This window comes from Anarrhichthys ocellatus, unplaced genomic scaffold (genome assembly GCF_004355925.1).
Source record: "Anarrhichthys ocellatus isolate YVR2014 unplaced genomic scaffold, GSC_Weel_1.0 scaffold31, whole genome shotgun sequence".
Lineage (NCBI taxonomy): Eukaryota > Metazoa > Chordata > Actinopteri > Perciformes > Anarhichadidae > Anarrhichthys > Anarrhichthys ocellatus.
Window position 1 is genome coordinate 329,145 of NW_022280061.1, and position 20,851 is coordinate 349,995.

General features: G+C 39.7%; 1 protein-coding gene across 1 annotated transcript; it reads left to right on the forward strand.

Moving 5' to 3' along the window:
- Positions 1-3,481: 3,481 nt before the first annotated feature.
- LOC116392957 (voltage-dependent calcium channel gamma-5 subunit) lies at positions 3,482-20,836 on the forward strand. The gene is made up of 6 exons (XM_031864814.1): positions 3,482-3,851; positions 11,389-11,629; positions 15,127-15,213; positions 17,175-17,315; positions 17,447-17,592; positions 18,400-20,836. The coding sequence occupies exons 2-6, from the start codon at positions 11,434-11,436 to the stop codon at positions 18,661-18,663; spliced, it is 834 nt and encodes a 277-aa protein (XP_031720674.1). The 5' UTR covers positions 3,482-3,851; positions 11,389-11,433; the 3' UTR covers positions 18,664-20,836.
- The last annotated feature ends 15 nt before the right edge of the window (positions 20,837-20,851 follow it).

Genomic DNA, 20,851 nt, shown 5'->3' on the forward strand with positions numbered 1-20,851 from the left:
GTGGAGCCCAAATGGCTAAACTGAGTTTTTAGGAGCTTAGCCCAATTGTCTCCTCACTAAATACCTGCCACAACATACAGGGGATGAAGCATTTCTTAACAAGCAAACAGATGCAGACGTGACGATGCGGTGCTTCCCTATAGCAATAGATTATAATGTAACATCTGTTGTTAATTTTTCTCATAGGCAGCATCCTGTTGCTTTTTTGCCACTACACATAACTTAAGATTCTTCACAACTCACTTGATAGCTTTAATCTTATTGATGTTTTCTCAAACAAGGGCCCATAATTGCTGCTCCTTCCTGCCAGGTAGCCAATGTACTAAATGGTGGCTTAGAATAATTAGAAGAGGTTTGTACTCCTCGCTCTTCTTGTCTTAAAAGTCAAATAACCCTGAGAGCCCATACGTACTTGACTTAAAGGAACAGTAGCATTTAGGGGAATCTATCGGCAGACCGCTCTGCTGGACGTTTAGCACTATAAACTATATATAAGAAGTCGTCTTAGTCACATATTGGTTTGTGGACTGCTGTTTTGAAGTCTTGAGTTCAACATTTTGGCCGTCGCCATGCTGGATTTCTCCAACCAGACGTGACGGTGGAGCTAAGTACAACCGTACACTGAATAAGACTATTTTAGGCAACCAAAAAAAATTACTAATACCTTTCATGAAGTGAAAACACACTGAGAGGGTTGAAGTCGTAAGACTATAACACAGACAACTCCCAGACCAAACAACGACGTGGGATTGACCTGTCAAATCAAGGTAAGGCATCCGGCGTAAAAAAACATATGCCAAATGAAATATACAGATCATGAAATCACATTTCAATACCAGGTTTCCAACTAGATGGAAATAAATAATCCGCTGTGGCAACCTCTAACGGGAACAGACCAAAGAAGAAGACAGAGAGTGAGCGCTCTATATTTACATAAGGAGCATGTCGGCTTCACCGAGCTGGCAGTTTCTATAGCAGCCCAGAACGGACAAACTAAACACTGGCTCTAGATAGGGTCATTTGCGTTCTCACGTATTCGCGACAGCCACCGTGCTTTTCTGAAGTTTCAGTTGGTTGCAATATGCAACCTCCCCACTAGATGCCACCAAATATGACACACTGGCCCTTTAATAAATAAGAAAATATGCATCAGAAAAAGTCTCTGTCAGTCCAATTGTATTTAATTGAAACAACTTTGTAAATTAGATTTAAACCTGGATTTCCTCTCTCCTTAATTGTAATGTTACTGCAATGCAGACACATACTGTACAAAATTACTGCAAAAAACAAACAAGCACGTGTTTATTCTTTGACGTGTTTCAGGCAATGCACAGCTGCCATGTGATTAAAGGAAGTCCTGCAGTGTGTTGGCTGTGGAACCAGCTGGTGTGCAAGCGTTTGTTTAACCCCTTATATGTTTCAGGCCACTGGTTTCTCTCATTCGGCCTCTTATTACACAACTAGACAAATACACACACATGCATGAACACACATGTTCAGTGTTTCTTCAGCTGTTGTAAGCATTGCAAGAGCGAAGTCATATACGACCAAATTGTCTTGCTGTGTGAGATGTTCTGGCCTTAAGTAAAACAGATGCATTGCCGTTAGTCTGATAAACATGAGCATCTGTGTGAATAATGACTATAAGCCATGGTGTTTTACAGAAGCTGTATGAATGATTCATGTTTGATGTAAAACAAAAACAAAAAAATGATAGTCCGAGTGTACTTGTAATCAGAATTGTGTCGAAATTGAGTCATCATTCTTGTAGACAAGAGACCCTGATTTACAAAAGGATTTGTTTGTTCTTAAATTGCACAATTCTCTCTCTCTCTCTCTCTCTCTCTCTCTCTCTCTCTCTCTCTCTCTAAGAATATTTGAAAGTTCAGTGAATAGAACAATACCATGGGCAGGTTATGGAGTTTAATATTTAAAGCCTTCCTCTTGCTTCGCCTTGATATTTGATTGTCAAAGCACTGGAGAAAAAAAGCAGAAGAGAGAATACGTTTGCTGAAGCAGTATAAAATGATGAAATGCTTGAGGCAAAAGTTTATTCAGAGAGGTGAGTTGATGCAAAATGGGACGAGAAAGGTCCTGATTGCCTTCCTGTGAGGTCAATGAGGTTATGTGGAAAGGCAAGTCAGAGCCATGCTGACGCCATGCTGCCTCTTCATTCGCTCCTGATCTTCCGGGAACAGAATGTGGTGGTTAATCATACAGTTCTCACACGCATTGGATCCACCAGATGCTCCTAAATGACTGAATGAATGTCCATATGGTCAGAGACGGTTTGTGCGGAATTTAGTCTGCCAGCAGCGCAGGCTCTCTTTCAATCTGTGACCAAAGCATGAAACTCTCACATTTAACAGAAATGTTGCTTTGTTTATTAAATAGATAGGCTACAGCTTTTATTTGTCCAGGCAATGTTTTGTGCAGTTACAGAGGGTTCCTGACCGCATGTGGAAACACGTGAGAGACTAAACACATCTGTTTCCACATGAAGTGTGAACCAGATGCTATATACATTCGATTAATAAGAAGTGGCAATACAAAAGAAGGAACCAAAGCCACTGAACAATTCTGTTGAACGCTACTTTTCTTTGGCAGACTATTCCCTTCGGTTTTTGAAGGCACAGCATGCAAAATCCAAATGAAACCACAGTTTGTGTCTCAATGGGGAAGCCAAGGGGGCAGAAACATAAGGGAAGAATGTGAGGAAATAAAATACAAAGACTGCCAAAAAGGCTTCTCACCAAAGTTAACACTCATTATTTTGTGTCTTCCTACTGCAGCCCAATTTTTGTTGTTGAAGTAAACACAGCCATCTTTGCTGTGTTACTATAGCAATTGAAGGTTGGCTACATGTTGTGATATTAAAATAGAATTTTGCACAGAAAAGGGATTTTTGGGAGCTGTGAGGGAGCTCCACTCACTCCTGCACCAGTCAGCTGAAAAGCTCCTTTATTTATCAGTTAAGTTGAACATTTGTTTCGGGATTATGTCACATGTTGTCATTTAAACGGAGGATCGACTTTAGTTGATTAAAACATTTGCTTAGTTAATTCAAGTATTTGTTTTATTGTTTTGTGATGGCTTTGATTTACCAGGTTGAGAATGGTTGTCTCATGTAGGGGCACATCACATGCAGGCCCCATGCAGTATTGTTTAATCATTTGGCTTTTTTTTGTCTGTGCGCTAGAAAGGGCTCCTTTATGTCAGTGAGTTTCTCTAGTTATTGTGGGCCAATTGATGCCATTTGTTCTATGTACAGTATATTGATATTCAGAAAAAAAAGCAGAGCTCTGAGCCAAGTTCCTGGTATGTAGTGCTGGCTCCGATCCTGATCAACAGGGGTGGAAGTTGCTCACTCTAACAGCCTGGCTTGTGTTTAAAACCTTGTTTATAGCCAGCATGCACTAGGAGGACTCAGTGACATTTTCTAAGTCATGGTCAGACTGCATTGTAATGACATGTAAAAAACACCTTATACTTTTCCTGTGCTCAGTTTTGCATAAAATATATGTTGTGCATTTCAGAAACGGTATGAATTTAGGCAGGGTTGTATTTGGTTGCAGCCATGACCTCATTCAAACTAGTATTACCACATCACGCGCACGCAGCATCTCCCCACTGTCCTCCGCACACCTCAAGAGAGTTGGAGTTGGGAGCCACGTGCTACGCTGTTAGTAGTGGTGCGTGAGCTACGTAGGCGCGAGTCCCGTCCGCCACAACAAGGCTTATCGCGCGCCAAACCCGAGACGACACGGACTGACTGACCGGGGAGAAACAAGAGGAGAAAGACCAAAGAAGAGGGAGAACGGTGCATTCCTCGACAAGTCTTCTTCGTGAAAGTAATGTATAGTTTCCCCTGTTTTTTTCTTAAGTGCGTTTGCGTCCTAGTCGACATTTTGTGCAGAGAAACGCGCTGTTGTAGTTTCTCACACACCACGGAATGCTTTGTTTGGGGTTTTTTCATGCTGGTTTGCATACTAGTAAAAAATAGACATTTCCTTTGCACTCTTGATCAGAAGTTGAAGCTTTTATTAACTTGCATTCATTTACTTTACCCACATTTCCATGTGAAGAGTGGAGTTCACTCATAAACACACGGGATATGCTATTCGAGATATAATGCTCTTTAGTTTGAAGAAAGAAAAAAGTCTTGTGACACAAATACTTATGTTTAAGATGAGAGAGAACGGAAAGAGGAGTAAAATAGAGCTGCTGGGAATCAAATTACCACATGTCTAAAACGAATGAAAATACGTTCAGGCTTCAATTCACTTTGGATATTCCAGCGCCAACAGAGCGGTGTCTACACGGGCTTTCAATGAGTTCGCTCCCTCTGCATTCTTGTGTAAAAACACGCTCAATGGACTACGTTCATTATTGACTCACTGTTCAGCTGACGAGTGCTTCAGCACCGCGGACAGCGATTTGAGCTCGAGCCAAAGATTAAACGGGAGGCGTAACAAAGGGCTCGCTCTCACTACTTCACAGATGCCTGATAACTACAATTATGCATTAAAACTATTGACGTAAATACTTCGATGCGGGAAGATAGTCACCGACATGTTATGTATTATTCATAATCCGTATATATAGATTTGCTTTTCTGGAGATGTTTCTTATTTAGGAGGCTGCATGCCCTGTAATCATATCAGTGAGTGGAAGTTCTTTCTTTCCTTTTTACCACTGCAACACTATGGTAGTTATGGTGTCATCTGGAGGTAAACAGGGCTCAACAAATAGGTAGCCCACAGGCCTGCTTGGCTGACATCCAGTCCTCAGTGTGTCAGCCAGCCAAACACATCCTGTTCTACCTAGAATTTAGACAGAGTTAGTGTGGGCTGCAGGGGATTATTGTTCAGCAATTGCAGAACAATAACGGTTTCACAGTTCAATACATGCTGGCAACTCTCACCCTCTCCGGATGAGCGCTGTTGTTGACTTGTTGCTAATGGGTTGTGCATGATATCTGGACTTTATTTTGAAGTAGTTCAGACTGTGACTCAACGATGGAGAAACGCCACTTGTGTTGTAACATTGCATGTGGTTTCAATTCAATCTTTAAAAAGTTACATTTGTACTAATTGGCTTCGTTTTGTTGTAAAAACCTTTCAGTTTTAAAACAAAAACTTCAAAAGGTTAAAACATGATAAAAATGGAAGTCTGTTGACCTACATGTAAACCTTGCTGTGAGATGTTGTACTTGACCGTTGCAGGCATTGCTTTCATCTCCATGCAGAATCTTATCTGTGTTGTCAAAAGCTCAACTACTGACTTGAACCACTTCATACAAGTCTTCGTGTGTCCATTGGTCCTGTCATTATAATAATGCCTTCTTCCTCAATTTTTCCCGCCACCCTTTGCCTCGTTAACAGCAACACCACGGTTTACAGTTTACCAATCTTTCACTAAGCACAGGAAACAAAGCATTGCCTGTAGCCTCCGCCCACTCTCTCGACTGTGCCTCGCTGGTTCCAGTGATCGCTCAGACTCACAGGAACGTCCTGATGGGAATATCCTCAAAAAGTAAACACGGTGCTCTCTGGTGATCACAGCTGAGGGAGTTGCTCAATTTGAAAGCGTGACAATGATCCGCTTTTTAGTTTGAATTTAGATTGGACATATAAAGCACTGTGACTGCACACAGACCCTGGTAGTCTGGGAGTCTTACAGGAATTGCAGTTTATTCTGGATGTAGACCAATGATTTATAGTGAATGTAACTATTAGAACATACACGCGCATATAAAATGTATATCTTCCGGTCACATTTCAACATCTTTATTCTGCGTTTGTGTGCCTGCATGACTGCGTGTAATATGTCCTTCACATATTTTGTTCTATAATCTTCTGTCATGTTTTTCTGTCTCAATGTTTCTGTTGTTTTCCTCTGTCTCCGCTCCGGCATGTAAAAACGCACTAAGAAATAGGACGCCTTGTTTTGGGACTCGCTCATCAGTCCATTCATGCTCGACTAATTCCGGAGGCCCCTCTGTATAGTGTTGCCTGGCGACAGGGCCAAGTCGAGCACTTATAAACGGGAGACTTGTTCTCAAAACAAATACGGAAAAATAGATGTGAGTGCTGCGGGTCACAGTTTATTTTGTGCCAGAGTCTGTCGACCCTTTTAGAGATCACTACTGTGCCACTCACTCATGTTTTATTAGATTAAATACACCCGCCTGTCATCTTTGTTACAAATATGCCTACGTGGAACCAGTAATTGTCCATTATGTACACAAAGTTTAAGTAAAGCAAACAGCCTTTTGTTCAGCCTTCCATCTTCACGGTTATCTCTGATCATCAGAAGATATTAAAACGCAGAGAACAAGCTGAGTGACAAGCTCTCTGTACACTTTCTGATCACGATACTGTATGAAGGAATACGCAGGGGATGACAGCTCAAAGCAGAAACCATTTGCTGAAACGCATAAGGAAACTGCCTTTAGAACAGCATGAAAGGCTTGGGCTATAACCAGAGCTGCCCCATCAAATTAAGATCATCTGGCATTACAGACGTAGTGCATTTTAATGCAGTCTGCTCTAGTGTCTTGCAGGCGAGGGGGAAGAGAACACTCTCTACATGGGGTCAGATGTTTCAACTGTTAATACGCAAATGTGTTGCAACATTTAACAGCAAGTTGACTGATTTTTGCCCTCGATCTTGTGATTTCACTGTGGAGAAGAGCTGAGAATATGACACGCAAATTTTCACTTCATCCTCTGTCTCGACAGCTCACACCACCACCAACACCTCGCTCCACTGTTTGCCAGATGATGTGTTGTAAATCGTCTGGCCTACAGCAGAGATTTGCGTTTTCTCATTTTTGGTAGGCATGCCTTCAAGGGAGGGCTGCTGCATCTCCAAAATTAGACCACTGAGAAATCATTCTAGCTTGTTGCCTAATTTACGTGTTTTCTTAGGCCATTGATTGCATTCTACAAGCCTTTATATTCTATATTCATTTTGCCCAAAAAATACGATCTAAAACTTAATGTAACATTACGGGTCAGCTATGTTCCTGCCTTCTTTTGACCGATTACAGATGTGAAGCGCCCTGGACATCTGTGTTTCATCAGCTGCTCTACAACAGTTGAAAAGGGCTGGAGACATCTGTGTTACTCTTTTTCTATTGTACTCAGAACCTGTGGTATTTTTGGAAGTGAGCTGTTTATTAAATCAAGGATGACAGGGGGTTAGGTCTACGTAAACAAAGTAGATGGAAGAGGAACGCTCTACTTTACTCTAGCAGTGGTGTGCTCCAGCGTGGCCTCCAGACCCCTAGTGGCTTTGTCCAGCATCACATCATAATGGATGAAAATGTAAACTATATCCTTTTTAAGGCAAATCATTTTTGATAGATGTTTTTACACATTGAATATTCTAAATATTCTGTAAAAAAAATGTGAGATGATAGTTTTGTAGTTTTGAGTTTTTGGTTAAGGTAGTTTTTGTTTTTGCACACGAGAAACACATCTGAGGATGACCGTAACAAAGCTTCTGCTTAATGAATCACCATGTTTAGGGAGGAGGGGCCTCTAGTCTGGTTGCAGATCCAAACAGGTTAAAAGGAAATGCTGATGTCTATGCAGGCGAGAGGGTGTTTTGTCTATCCCTTTGCAGGCAGAGAGGGACTACAAGGCTCTTTTGTTGGTCACGGTGTCTTTGAACATTTAATGAGAAACATTTCTCAATAATAATAAAAACCTTTTTCTCAACCGAGATCAGTCACTCTATATAATCCTTTAGTCATCCTACTCAGAAGAATGAGCAGAATTATTAGTATTCATGCGTGTGTGCGTGTGTGTGTGTGCGTGTGTGTGTGTGTGTGTGTGTGTGTGTGTGTGGTTCTCATCACGAAACTGCAATACACACGTGACCCTTTTGTGTTTAACTTTGTCAAAAGTAAGAATTAGTTTTATTTTTAGGCCTGCCTGGTCTCACTCCCAGGATGCCAAATACCGGCGCTTGGGCACTCTGCCCCTCAGCGTCTTGATACCGACGCACAAGGCTTTCAACTAACTCCACTGTCAACCCGTCAGTGCCATTCTAGAAGCTCAGAGCAATGGACATAGTATAAAGAGCAAGAAGTCCACTGTGTGAAACCAAAAGTTGAGTGACTTATTGAACGTCTTGTGTCATGTGCCGCTACGCCACTGACTCACATAACTTAAGCTATTTTAAGCCAAACCATGATGTCTTTTCCAAGTGTTTTTTTCTTTTGCCTAAACCTAACAACCACCATTACACAACAATAAGCACAAAACGTCTGCATCAAAATACTCGGCAAAAGACTGGCATTGTTATAATGGCGGTTGCGGCTTCTGTCCCCAAGCAGCAACTAATGACGAGTAAGGATGAAGGTCTGTTGGCCAGGCGTAATTAAAGTGAAATTGAATGTGACAAGACATTGTGACAGTTGTGACAATACAAATTTAAAGTAAATAAAAGTACTGAAGTACTCCAATTGACTAGAGTTTGGTGATAAAAGTATTTCGATTTAGGAGACACAAATGCAGTTTTTACATTTGATTTTACCCATCTTCTGTTAGAGATGAAAGAACTCCTGTTCTGAAGTACACTGGTGAGGTGCTTTGATAACAAAAAGTGTATAGCTGTTATTGATTACATAGTGTTTTACATAAACTACATGTAAAACAATAAGAAACAGCAATTATTTTTTAATAAAGCATGTTAATCCTTGTTTGACTTTTTTCTACAGGGCTAGCAAAATAGATTTTTTGATACACTTCTGGACGGTGAAAACAGTTATTCTGAAGCCCTGCCCCAGACACACCTGGCAGAGATCTGCACTGAAGAAATGTCCAAAAGTGATCACATCTTTCCACGATAGGGAGGTGGTCAGTAACATGACAATGACAAAGATGACAACCACCAAAATCGTTCAATCAACAAGTTCCCTGTCAGTCTATTTGACTTCCTGGTTACTTAACTTGGTTGGTTTGTAAAAAGTCTGTGTAAACAATTGGAAAATAACTAAAATACAACCATGTACAATGTTGGTCCAGACCAAAAGAACCAAACTGCAGATGTGAAAGCACCGTTAGATGTCGATATAAAGGGGGAATCTGGTTTTGATTAATTTCTAGCTTTGGACAATAAATATATGTATTTATTTATTAGGTGTCAGGCTGTCTTGACCCATTCTGGCTTCAACCATGTAATAAAGTTGTTGTTGAAACCCTTTAGCAACAACTGTTGCAACAATAATCAGCATTTGTTTGATCTATGGGTCACAGAACAGCAGCTGTATGTTGCAGCAACATTATTCCAATGACTAGATTTATAACACACAACAATTCACAAGTTTAAATTTAAATTCAGATTAAAATGGTAATGTTACATAAATATCAATGATGACCAGAGTCGTGCCTCTTGTCCTCAAGATGTAGCTTGATGCTAAATGACTGAAAATAGAAGCATGCACATTGCAAATGAATGGGCAGTGATTGCACCACTGTCAAAAATTGCTGAGGGTAAACGATGGTGCTTTGCCATTAATGCTGGTCCTTTGTGCTTAAGTGAACTCTGATTGCTTATACATGCATCCCAACTGCTTCCAATCACCATCAGTCCAGTCTCAAGAGACAGGAAAAAATACACTTATTTATAGCTAAAAATAGATTAGAGTTTGTGTTCTTTTTTTTTCTTTTGTTTTCTGCCGGCTGTATGACCGTAGTCATGAATCATGCATGTTCTGGATCAAGGCTATTGTCAAACTCTCAAACTCTCATATCGTAATTTAAAGGGGTCAAATATGCCTCGGCCTGTTAGCCACAGGTTATCTTAATAATACTTATATTACTTATATTACTTATCTGAGTAATAACATCTTAAAACATGTGTGATGGCGCCTATATACATATGCACATCCAGGATAAACTAAGTCATATCTCCACAGGTTAAAAAGTTTTCCAATTTTAAAAGAGATACATTTTAATTTCAACTTCTGAAACAAGGGTTTCACCAAACGGGGACAAAACGGATAAACACTAACATAGGAAGAAGAGAAATGGATTCAAGATAAAAAAGAAATAACTGTGCACTGTGTGCATGTGAAGAACATACACATCTTATTAATGGTGTGTGTTGGACTTGCAACAATAGTCGTCTTGGATTTATTTCCCTTTGTATGTAAGAAGTAGGGCAACTGGCTTTACATTCCTTAGAGGAATGAGGTCTGGAGCCTGCACAGAATATAAACATTGAACACAATTTAGCCATACAGATACAATTTGATGACTCGTTTGTCTTTTTTTCTATGGCATCCCATAGATTTTATGATTCCATATATTTGCATGGTGTGGCCCAGAATGAAACCATCATACACTGGTTCTGCATTGCAAGCTGGCAGATGTGTGGAGCTCTCCCGACTTCTTCTTTCTACTGAGGCTTTACATCCAGTCGTCGATCTTTGGAGAGAAAAAAAAAGAAGCCATGAATCTTATGACAACTTGACACATTCACTCCATCTTTCCAGTCTCCCAGTGGGTGCTCAATATGGCAGCCCACTGAGAACTCATTATGTAAAATCAATTCCTTTTCGACACATATCCTATGCCAAACTCCCCAGCACTCCAGCTTCCGGCAAACGTTGGCATCAGCTAGCATACGAAACAGATCCATCGCTTTGTGTGTCGAGCGCACACATTCATATGCTGACACATACTGTACACCATCTGCACTGCTGCTTCTGCATCACTAGATGTACCAGAGCAGAAGTGGATTCATATGAGATATGAGTTGTGTGATTATAGCAGAAAGTGTAGAAAAAGCAGTCTTACAATTCTCTTTTGAACATTATTGGTGCATATTTAAATGAAAAACTTTACATAATATTTTTCCCCACTAAGTCTTTGGCCCAGCACAATGTGGTTATTCAAATTCTAATGAGAGACTTGGAGGAGAGGGATCGTTCCCAGATTTCTTTCTCAGCGAAGAGGAATAAAGTCCTTTTGTTAAGGTTATTTATTATCACATTCCCAATTATTACTTTCCATTCATTTCCAACTCATCTCTGACTAGAGTCAGCTGTGGCAGATCTCCATTGTAACTTGAATTAAGATCAAACATTAACCCTCCATCCAGCAACCCACATACCACCCCGAAACTATTATCACACGGTCATGCATTGATCATATTGTAAAGGTTTTTCTTCTGTTTTAAAGAAAAGTGTGACTCTAGTCTATTTTTTTCTTTTTGCCTTTCTTTTAGGGGACAGCAAGTACAAGCCATGCACTCAAAAACAAGTTTTATTTTTCTGAAATGTTTTTCTCATTTGTTTCCTCCACTTTTTCAATGTTCTGTTTTATGATAACTTGCTCCCCTCTATCTTTTCTTTCTTCCCCCGTCACCCAGCTCCCCTTTCTGCCGGCGGCACCCCCCTGCTGTTGAGGCCGTGGTATGAGCCTATGTGGCAGGAAGGCGCTGACTTTGCTGAGCAGCGTGTTCGCTGTTTGCGCCCTGGGCCTGTTGGGGATCGCTGTCAGCACCGACTACTGGCTCTACCTGGAGGAGGGCGTCATCCTTCCTCTCAACCAGAGCACCGAGGTACGCATGTCCCTCCACTCTGGCCTTTGGAGGGTTTGCTTCTTGGCTGGTGAGTTGGTATTAAGTCTGAAACATGATTAAATGTTGCTGTCCCTCACTTTTCAAGTCAAAGTAAACCAGGTGTATCTCATTTCAGTCAGATTCTGCTCTGAGACAGAGATTTACGACCATTTGGATAGTGAGTCATTTGATTGTAATCAGTGGTAAATACTGATCTTTAGCATATTTCTGTTTAGTTATCCATGAAGTAAGCACCACAATCAACCTGACTATTTAGTTCCAAACAGAGAATTTCATCGAAGTACAAAGTATAGAATTAAGTTAAAGATTCCCACAGAGAAATGTGTGCAAAGGAACATCTGGCACAAACAAACAAACTTCTGGATGACATGATTGCTGCAAGATTAGCCTGGCATTCCGCATGAAAACATTGCATGCAATATTTATGGTAATGCCGCAGCACCACCTTTTTATAAAGAAAATACGGAAAGATATTAAAGTGTACATGTAGTTTAGATTAACAACTCATTAACCATGTCAGTTCTGTCCTACACAAAGCTTTGGTGAATCTGGGACTCAACGTCAAGTTTTCAATATAATTTGCTTTTATCGTTTAACTTTGGCTTAACCTCTGTGCAGAAATAGGACCGGTGCATTTCCTTTCATATTCTCATTCTGCATTCTGGGAGCATCTTTGAAGGTATTTTTATTCGGGCTGAGAAGATTTTGAGAGATGTCTTTCCTCGTGATTAACCCGGGGGCTGACTTCTATTCCGTAGTACCAAAGGCACCTTGGATTGACTGGATTTTATTTTTCCTTCTTTTTGACCTGCATCTCTATTCCACCATAGCACTTAGCATGAAAGACGCATAGAGTTAGAGAAGCTAATGTATTGCCACAGTGCATGCTTCAACGTCTTTTGGCCTTTTTGGCCTTTTAGAACGTTGTTCCTCCCCAGCTCGCTACATCACAAAGGCATGCTTGGAGCTCTTGATTGGAAAAGAAACACTATCTGTCAGATTTGATTATTTTCTTAATGTTGCCCCAGAGTAAACCAGGTATCACCTTTTGCTCTTAAGCTTTGCTCCCTCTGGTTATAGCAACAGTTAACTAAATCAATATGCTGTCTTACTCTTGTTGGATGTGTACTGTAGATGTTGTCTGCTCTCATTTATTACACTCAATTATATTTCTGTTCGGGCCTTTTAGAAAGCTGGACCTAGAAAATGGAGAAAGCTTTTGTTTTGCAAATATCCCTATTTGATGTGTTACCCTGTAATATTATTCCATTTACTCTTGAATTTTTCCACTATGTCCTGTTCCACAACTTGTCCCTACTCTGTCCTGTTTTAGGATTAATCATTCAGGCAAAAAATGTATGCAGTCCAGTTGTAATTAGGTATTTTTGTGCCACGTAGTAGGCCATTGCTGCAGTATAAATGGACTAATGGTCCAGTGTGTGTGTTTTAGGGGCAATTGAGTGACCTTATTGCCCGCGTAACTGTTTTGATCAGACCCAGAATCAGTTACTGCACACTATCATTGTATGCCGCTATGCAGGAGAATTTGAATGAGGTTGCATGGTGTTGTGGTTGATATTGATGTTGGTTTGAGTTCATTGGGTGTTTGTTGGCTGTTAGCGGTTCATGTAGAGGATCTCTACAGCCAGCGATGTAAATCCTCTTCAATATAGGGCACTGGACTGCTTATGTATTGTAGACTTGTAGCAGGAAGAGTAACCATGGTATTGAGTAAATAAGTTGAGTTCAGCTTGTTTATTTCATTTTTAGCATATCACCCTTGAAAGTAGTTCTTCTTTGTAAGTTTTGTAAGCATAGTTTCCTCCTCAAACAACTACACAGTAAGTCTAGCTTTGCCGTAGCTGCCTGACAGCTATATTGAAATTGCATTTGCATAAATCTTAATGTATTTACAACTATTTCACTGTAAAATGTTTTTCATTGCAAGTTTGGAATAGCAGTGTTACTGGAGTCCCGAGAACTACAGTTGCCATTCTTTAGAGCTAAATAAATAATAACAATAAAAAAACAACAACGCAGCTTTACCGTCACGCTACAACAGAAAGCTCGACAAGCGTGACTGTTAATATGCCATCCACACCTTTAAGTGATGTTTCAATAACCCAGGGGAGGGTAACCATAGACACCTTCCATTACGCTTATTATAGGCTGGTTTGTATTGTGAGGATATTTTCCATTTATTCACATTAAATGCTGACTAAATGCAAAAAAACGAAATAAAAAGCAAGAGATGGGGAGAGATAGGCTCATGGATAGGAGATAGGAGTTGACAGGCTCATGATTGCCTGTATACCCTTTACACATCTGTTACACACTCCCTGGCAGTTCTTGCCCTTCCTGTTTCATTTTCACTCTCAGTCACCGTTCCTCTATGTTGGTCATGTTGCATTAGGAGCATCTATTGATTTAAATTCCAGGTTTCTGACAGGGAGCTGTGTAGCTGAGGTGGTAAACCACCCATATTGTGACTCATCTCATCTGATGATTGATGTATTGTTACTAAATGTTGGCACACATACATACACACACACACACACACACACACACACACACACACACACACACAGAAAAACAGTTGATAAAGCTTTACCTAATGATGAATAAGCATGTTCACAAACTCTCCAAGTCTCTTGTCTACAACAACTCCACGAATGACAGATCCTCTAGAACTTGACTAACTGGCAAGAGTTACATGTTTTACTCTTTATATTCTCCATCAATACCTATGTACCAGTGTTCATTATTAGTATGCACTGTAATCAATGCAACACCATAATGCTTAATAGTTTAAGTAAGATGAATGTAACGTATATACTTATATTTTGTCCTTGCCTGACCCAAACACTTATCATGCATTGTTCTAGTATGCATGATAAACACATAGCATGTATTATGAAAGGTAAATTATATGCTAAACCACAAAATCTCACTTAATCCAACACCTCATAGTGTGTGGGGTTAAAAAAGTGGTGAGAAAGACATCAGTTGCAAGAGTGTGCATATGTGTGTCTGACACACATATGCACAAAACACTGTGTCAGTGTTTTTTGGTGCTAGACTTTGTACTATATTTGTCAAAGTGATGAAGGGAAAGGTGCTAAAATCTAATGCTGGGTGTTCCTCGAGAAAATACAGACACAGAAATTGTATGTAAACCAGCTCTTGATTCCATGTTCGTTTGCAAATTGCTGTGAGTTTAAAAGAAAAAAAATGTAAGTGGCAATCAACAGTTTCACAGAGGAAACGAGCTGGAATTATAACACAGACATCGCACAAAGTCTGTCCAGGAAAATAAATCTGACTGAAACTTCTATGATTTACAGTCATAGCTTTTCACCAAGATAGGCATTATCATCATACAAAAAAGACGTATCTGTATTCTGCTGGCATACTGTACTGTGTTTCTGTGTTTGACTCTTCTGTGTCACAGTGGGTGAATCAACCGTTTATTCAGTTGTGTTGAGTGCTCAAGATTAATATTTGTTTTCCTGTCCTTTGTTCCAGGGGAGGAGAAAGGCCGGTGTTTTACCATACAGTATGTGATGCCCACTAACCTCCAGCTGACATCTGATTCCACTGTCAGTGTCCTGAGTAAGTAACTGCTCACACTCCACTGTTATACGGCCAATGCTACCAAACTGTTCAGGCCCTCAGTGTATAGTTCGAAAAGTTTCGCTATGAACTAGAGCGGCAACTAGGGACACAGTGGTTGGAGCGTGAAGGGTTGAATTCAACATGTTGTTACCTCTGCTGCTCGATCGCAGGCCCGATGGGGCACTTCAAGCCAACTTGCACTATCAAGCTATGAAGTAAAGCAGGGACAAGCTGTTAAGGTGTTCGCTTCATTTAGCTGCTCATTACTAACTATTTACCTCTTCTGTTTAGTTGATGCAGTATGTTTTGTGTTATATCATATTTCCATTCACTAAACTCTGATACATGAAAGTGACTCCATTCTGCCTGCTAGACTCAGAACAACAGTGGAATTGTTTTAAGTCCTGTGTCACACTAGTGCAGTGTTTCCCATACTCTTTCTAAGCAGCCATCGTGTCCCGATTCACAATAGGCCTTATCTATAAGCCATGAGAAGAGCACATTTGTACGGAATTGAACGTTCCTGACCAGTTTGACTGCCATTTCCACATCATATATTATCTTGAAAGGCTAAACCAGCTATTTTGATAAATCACAAATTAGTTTTAAGCATTTTTGATTGAAAACAAATACATATTCAATACTATATATTTATATATATATATATATATATATAAATGAGACCAAATAAATGTGTTTAGGTAGAGTTAACAGGCAATATCATTCTTTAATTTTCCTCTCATCTGTAAAGCTAACAGAATGGAATCCCGCCTTTCAGACAAGATTCAAAATTATAAATAGATTACAATTATCAGAACAAGATGAACATTCAGGCTCCCTCACGTGGCTCAAAGGTGTACTGCAGGCAAAAGTGTTAAAAATAACACTATGAAAGAAATTCCGCAAAATTATCTGCCGACACCAATAAAATCTCCTGTAGGGTCAATACAGTCCTCCCAAAATATTGGTAGGGACATGTCCATACCGGTCATATGCAAACCTACGTCCTTGCTCATATCACTCTTGACTTCAAACTGCAGCCGATAGTCTTTAAAGTCAAAGAAGTAAGACATTAAGACAAAGATAAACTAGCATAACACACTTTTGATAATAATGAAATATGTAAATCTATCAAAGGGGTGATTTCTTTTTGTTAAGTACTGTTTTAGATAAGAAAGAGAGAAGTGGGAGACAGGAGAATTTTTTGTGAAGAAGGCAGAAAGAAGTGACAAGAACTTGAATGTGAAAGCAGTGACGTGAGCGAGGATGTGTACATGTGAGAACAAACACCCTGAAGTGGAGTAAATATAGGCAGTTAGGATCTAGGCAGACGGTGATAACAGGAGTTAATTGGCTTCTTTCTAAAAACAAGGTTTAAGTTAATACTGCTGTAAAGTCTTTTTTTCTTCCAGGCGATCTGGTAAAATGAAGTGTACATACTCTATGCATTATTTATAACTCTAAACACTGAAGCTTTTTTCTGAATTTGCCCATGTTTCAGACTCCAAATCCAAAAAGACTCCCTCAAAGAGTTTTTGTGATGTTGGTTATCTAAGGTACATTGTAATAGGCAAGAACTTTACCAAACTAATTGAATAAACGGTTCCGTTAAGGTTATGGCCTTAAACATCTGGTCCACTTAGCTGGAAGGGTAACATTTGGTGTAATGTAGAACACAATGGGGGTCTGGAGAGAATCTTCTCCTCTGGGAGGTACTGTACCATTTGCTCACAGTAGGGAGGTCCAGCTTCATCTTGATATGAATAAGGAAGCGTGTCCTAAACCCATGAGACGCTGCCTCTACGAGTTTGACTAGCCTCAGTGGAAAACATCAGAAGCGAAAACTTTCATTAAAAGTTTCACAAAGTCACCGAAGACATTGCACAAAAAAAATGAACAACGACGAACGACTGCTTCACTCCCAAACAAACTGATTCATTTTTCTTGTGTTCTTCCAGAGATGATCCGTTCTTCCACACCCTTCCCTCTGGTCAGCCTCTTCTTCATGTTCATTGGCTTTGTGCTCAGTAACATCGGACACATCCGACCCCATCGCACCATCCTGGCCTTTGTTTCTGGAATTTTCTTCATCCTGTCAGGTACTTGGTTTGGCTTTTACCCACAACCTCTCCAAATCAGTAAACCAACAGACATTTACATGTGAGAAGGTGAACTGAAATAAATGAAGTGCAAAAGTATTTTAAATAAACATAGTCTCTGCCTCCTTCAGGTCTCTCTCTGGTGGTCGGTCTGGTGTTGTACATCTCCAACATTAATGACGAAATGTTGAACAGAACCAAAACTAATGAGGCCTACTTCAGCTACCAGTACGGCTGGTCATTTGCCTTTGCTGCCATCTCCTTCCTGCTCACTGAGGTAACTTCACGAAAAAAAGTGTGGATGAAAAAAACCATTTTGAATAGGCCATGTGCCTGTTTCTGCTTGATGCCTGGACGCATGCATTGAGATGGATTTTCTCTAATAAGGGTCCCAGGGTAGAAGGATTTTGTTAATCTGTCTGTCAATTTTTTTTGTATGTTGTGATGTTGCTTGTGAAAGTTCATGTTTACATAATTATGTTAATGTTTTGCTTTTGCTAGTTTACAGCTCTCATTGTGTTCATCATTTACGGAACACTTTAGGCATTGAACAGATGTTCTGAGTTATCCTTCGATTAGTAGCTTAAGAAACATAAAACCAGTCTTCTCTGAGTGAGAAATGCATCTTTAAGCATCTGAATTTGGCCAAATCCCTTCTGATGTGAGCAACTGTAATGTATTGTGTTGAGAGAAATAGTCCTAATACAACATCACACTGAAAATACTGAATGTGCATTATTATTTTTTTGTGAAATTATGAAATTGATCTCATTTAAAAAACAGGAGGAAAAAGAAGGAAGCAAGAAAAATCCACACAGATGCAGCAAATTCTAACATCCACCCTAACCCTAAGCCATGATTCAGGTGTTCACTTTAGGGGGTTGATTTTGTTTGATGGTTTAAGGGGGAAATTATTTATCATCAAATAAGTGTACAATTCTCTAATCTGCAATTTGTTTATGCAAGCCATTTGATTCAATGATTCATTTTAATGGTTGAAAATGCTGTTATGTGTTTGGTTTAAAGTGACAGGTTTGTGAAAAGAAGGTTTTTTTTAGAGAATAAATTGTCTCTTTCCCCCCAGACTGCAGGTGTCATGTCGGTGTACTTGTTCATGAAGCGCTACACAGCAGAGGAAATGTACCGGCCCCGTCAGGGCTTCTACCAGCCTCGCCTCAGCAACTGCTCAGATTACTCCGGCCAGTTCCTCCATCCAGACGCCTGGGCCGGACGTGGTCGCAGTGCATCCGCCATCTCCTCTGAGGCCTCCCTCCAGATGAACTCCTCCCACTACCCTGCTCTCCTCAAGTGTCCAGAGTATGAACAAATGTCCTCCTCACCGTGCTGAAGAAGAGGTGTTTGAGTGGTTGTGTTAGCACCGTAAGGGTCATACTTATCTATCTGGATTTTGGAGTCAAATTGTCAGATAATTTAATATTATCCAGTTTGAATCGCTCCCTTCAAGTGTCTTGACTATGAGCTGATTATCTTTACCCTCCCTACTGCAGATTTGTTTATTCACACTTTCTGCTTTTGTTTGGAGCCAAACTTAAGTTGAGGGTTGGCCACTTCACTTTATTCTCTGCTCAGTCTCGTTTTGTGAGAAAGAGAAAAGGGTTTAACCCTGTTGTACTTCTTCACTAGTTTTAAGTGGTGGGCGACTATCAACCTGCTGAAATAGCAAGGGTAGCACAAAGTTATTTGAAAGGAGTAACTTAACCAGCCTCAACCTGGAGTGAGCACGCCCAATATTTGCTTGTAGTATTACCACAGTCCCGATAGCTTTTTGACGGGCGTACACATCACACAACTGCAGAAAACGAGCATTTAGAACTAGAAAGCAACTTTGAGCAATGGATGCAGAGTCTGCACGTTTCAAAACCAAACACTACAGCATGTGCTTCCAGCCACAGAGCGGAAACTGATCACGAGGTGATGGGACAACATGCTTAGAATGATAAATCTTAGATGTTCACAAAACATTTCCTCAATTTGACCATATGATCACTGCACAAATGGTGCAGACTTTTGTTTTTGATTTGGTTCAAATTTAAATTGTTAAGGCTCCTTTCTACTACAAATTGTACACGTGCACCTGCTGTTTGTGTGTGCACATGTTACACTCACGTCTGTTTTCACTCCTGAGTTGGTGCAGAAAACGGCTTTTTGTCACATTATACTGTGTCCTCAGACACATCACAGCTGTTTCATTTGTCCTTTTTAGCAGTTTACAGTAAATAGTGACACCAAAGGAAAGGTTTGTCATAGGCTGCTAGTCCAAGCAAATGAGAAACGTTAATTTTAAAGGCCTAAATCTGAATATATTAATGGTTATATATAAACTTTGAGTGTATTATTGTATATTCTTGTAAAGTAATGGAAACAGACAAAACACATCACAAAAATGCATTTTTTGCTCTCACAACCGATTATTAAAGACAATGCAGGACTGCTTCACATCTGTAATTCAAACAATACAGATGTAAGTAAACCTTATGTATCCTCAGAGAACCTATGATTCCTGTTTACAGTCGTAGTTAATAAATTCAAGATAAAAAATATATTCAACCAAACCGGGGCAGCACAGTATGTGTTGATTAGATTGGAGTTAAAAAAAACATATATTATACATTTAAATAACATAAGGACAAAGGGGAGAATATGGAATTGTGTGGTGATGGTTTTGATGGAAAATGTAAAAGAGTCGGGTTGTTATTTTAATGTGGAGCCATCGTGAATACAAGATGTGCTGTAGGAAACACTGCTGATAGTAAAATACCTCTCCTACAGAGATATATTAACCCGTATTATAGCTGAATATTTTTCTAATTTACCCCCTTATAACAGAATATTCTAGGATGCTTTTTTTACGAATATACTGCAATCCCTAGTGTGCCAAGAAAGAAGTTGTATCCAGGTTAAGTGGCTTCACGTTACGTTTTGAATATATACATTTCATGCAGCATTACCTGAGTGAGTAAATATAATACAAAGCATTTTGTCTTGCGCAATATTTTTATGTTAGTTTGATATATTACTAAAAGTATAATTGTCAGTATTTAATGTTGCATGGTGTGAACTCCACATATTTTTAATGGATTGCAACATTTCAACACTGGATCATGGTATTCCACCTGCAGTAATTCAAATAAACAGACAGACGTACAGCTGAACTAATAAGCACTAACTCTGCCAAGCTACGCTCACTCTGTTTATGGTATATAGACCACTTTCATTTAGTTTATTGTAAATATGAAATCACCAGTGTGTGTATATAGATTCATTGTTTTACAGGCGGATGTACATGTAAAATATATGTATTTTTTGTTTGGTAGATTAATCTGCAACTGCTGCTTTGCCTCCTGTATCACATTGAGAAGGTGAGCTTTTACATAATGTTATACTTCCTTCAATTTAAAATATTGTCAAACATGAAATGTAAATTTCTTATTTTTACAATCAGTCATTTTCATGATGTTAAATGTGCAATGGAATATGTATACTCAATGAAATAAAGGTTAATGGGATTTGATAAA

Excerpts from the sequence above, each read along its gene's own strand:
- LOC116392957 (XM_031864814.1), top strand. The coding sequence starts at position 11,434 with ATGAGCCTATGTGGCAGGAAGGCGCTGACTTTGCTGAGCAGCGTGTTC. Across the intron at positions 15,214-17,174 it reads TTCCACTGTCAGTGTCCTGA|AGATGATCCGTTCTTCCACA; the intron begins GTAAGTAACTGC and ends GTGTTCTTCCAG. Across the intron at positions 17,593-18,399 it reads TCTCCTTCCTGCTCACTGAG|ACTGCAGGTGTCATGTCGGT; the intron begins GTAACTTCACGA and ends CTTTCCCCCCAG.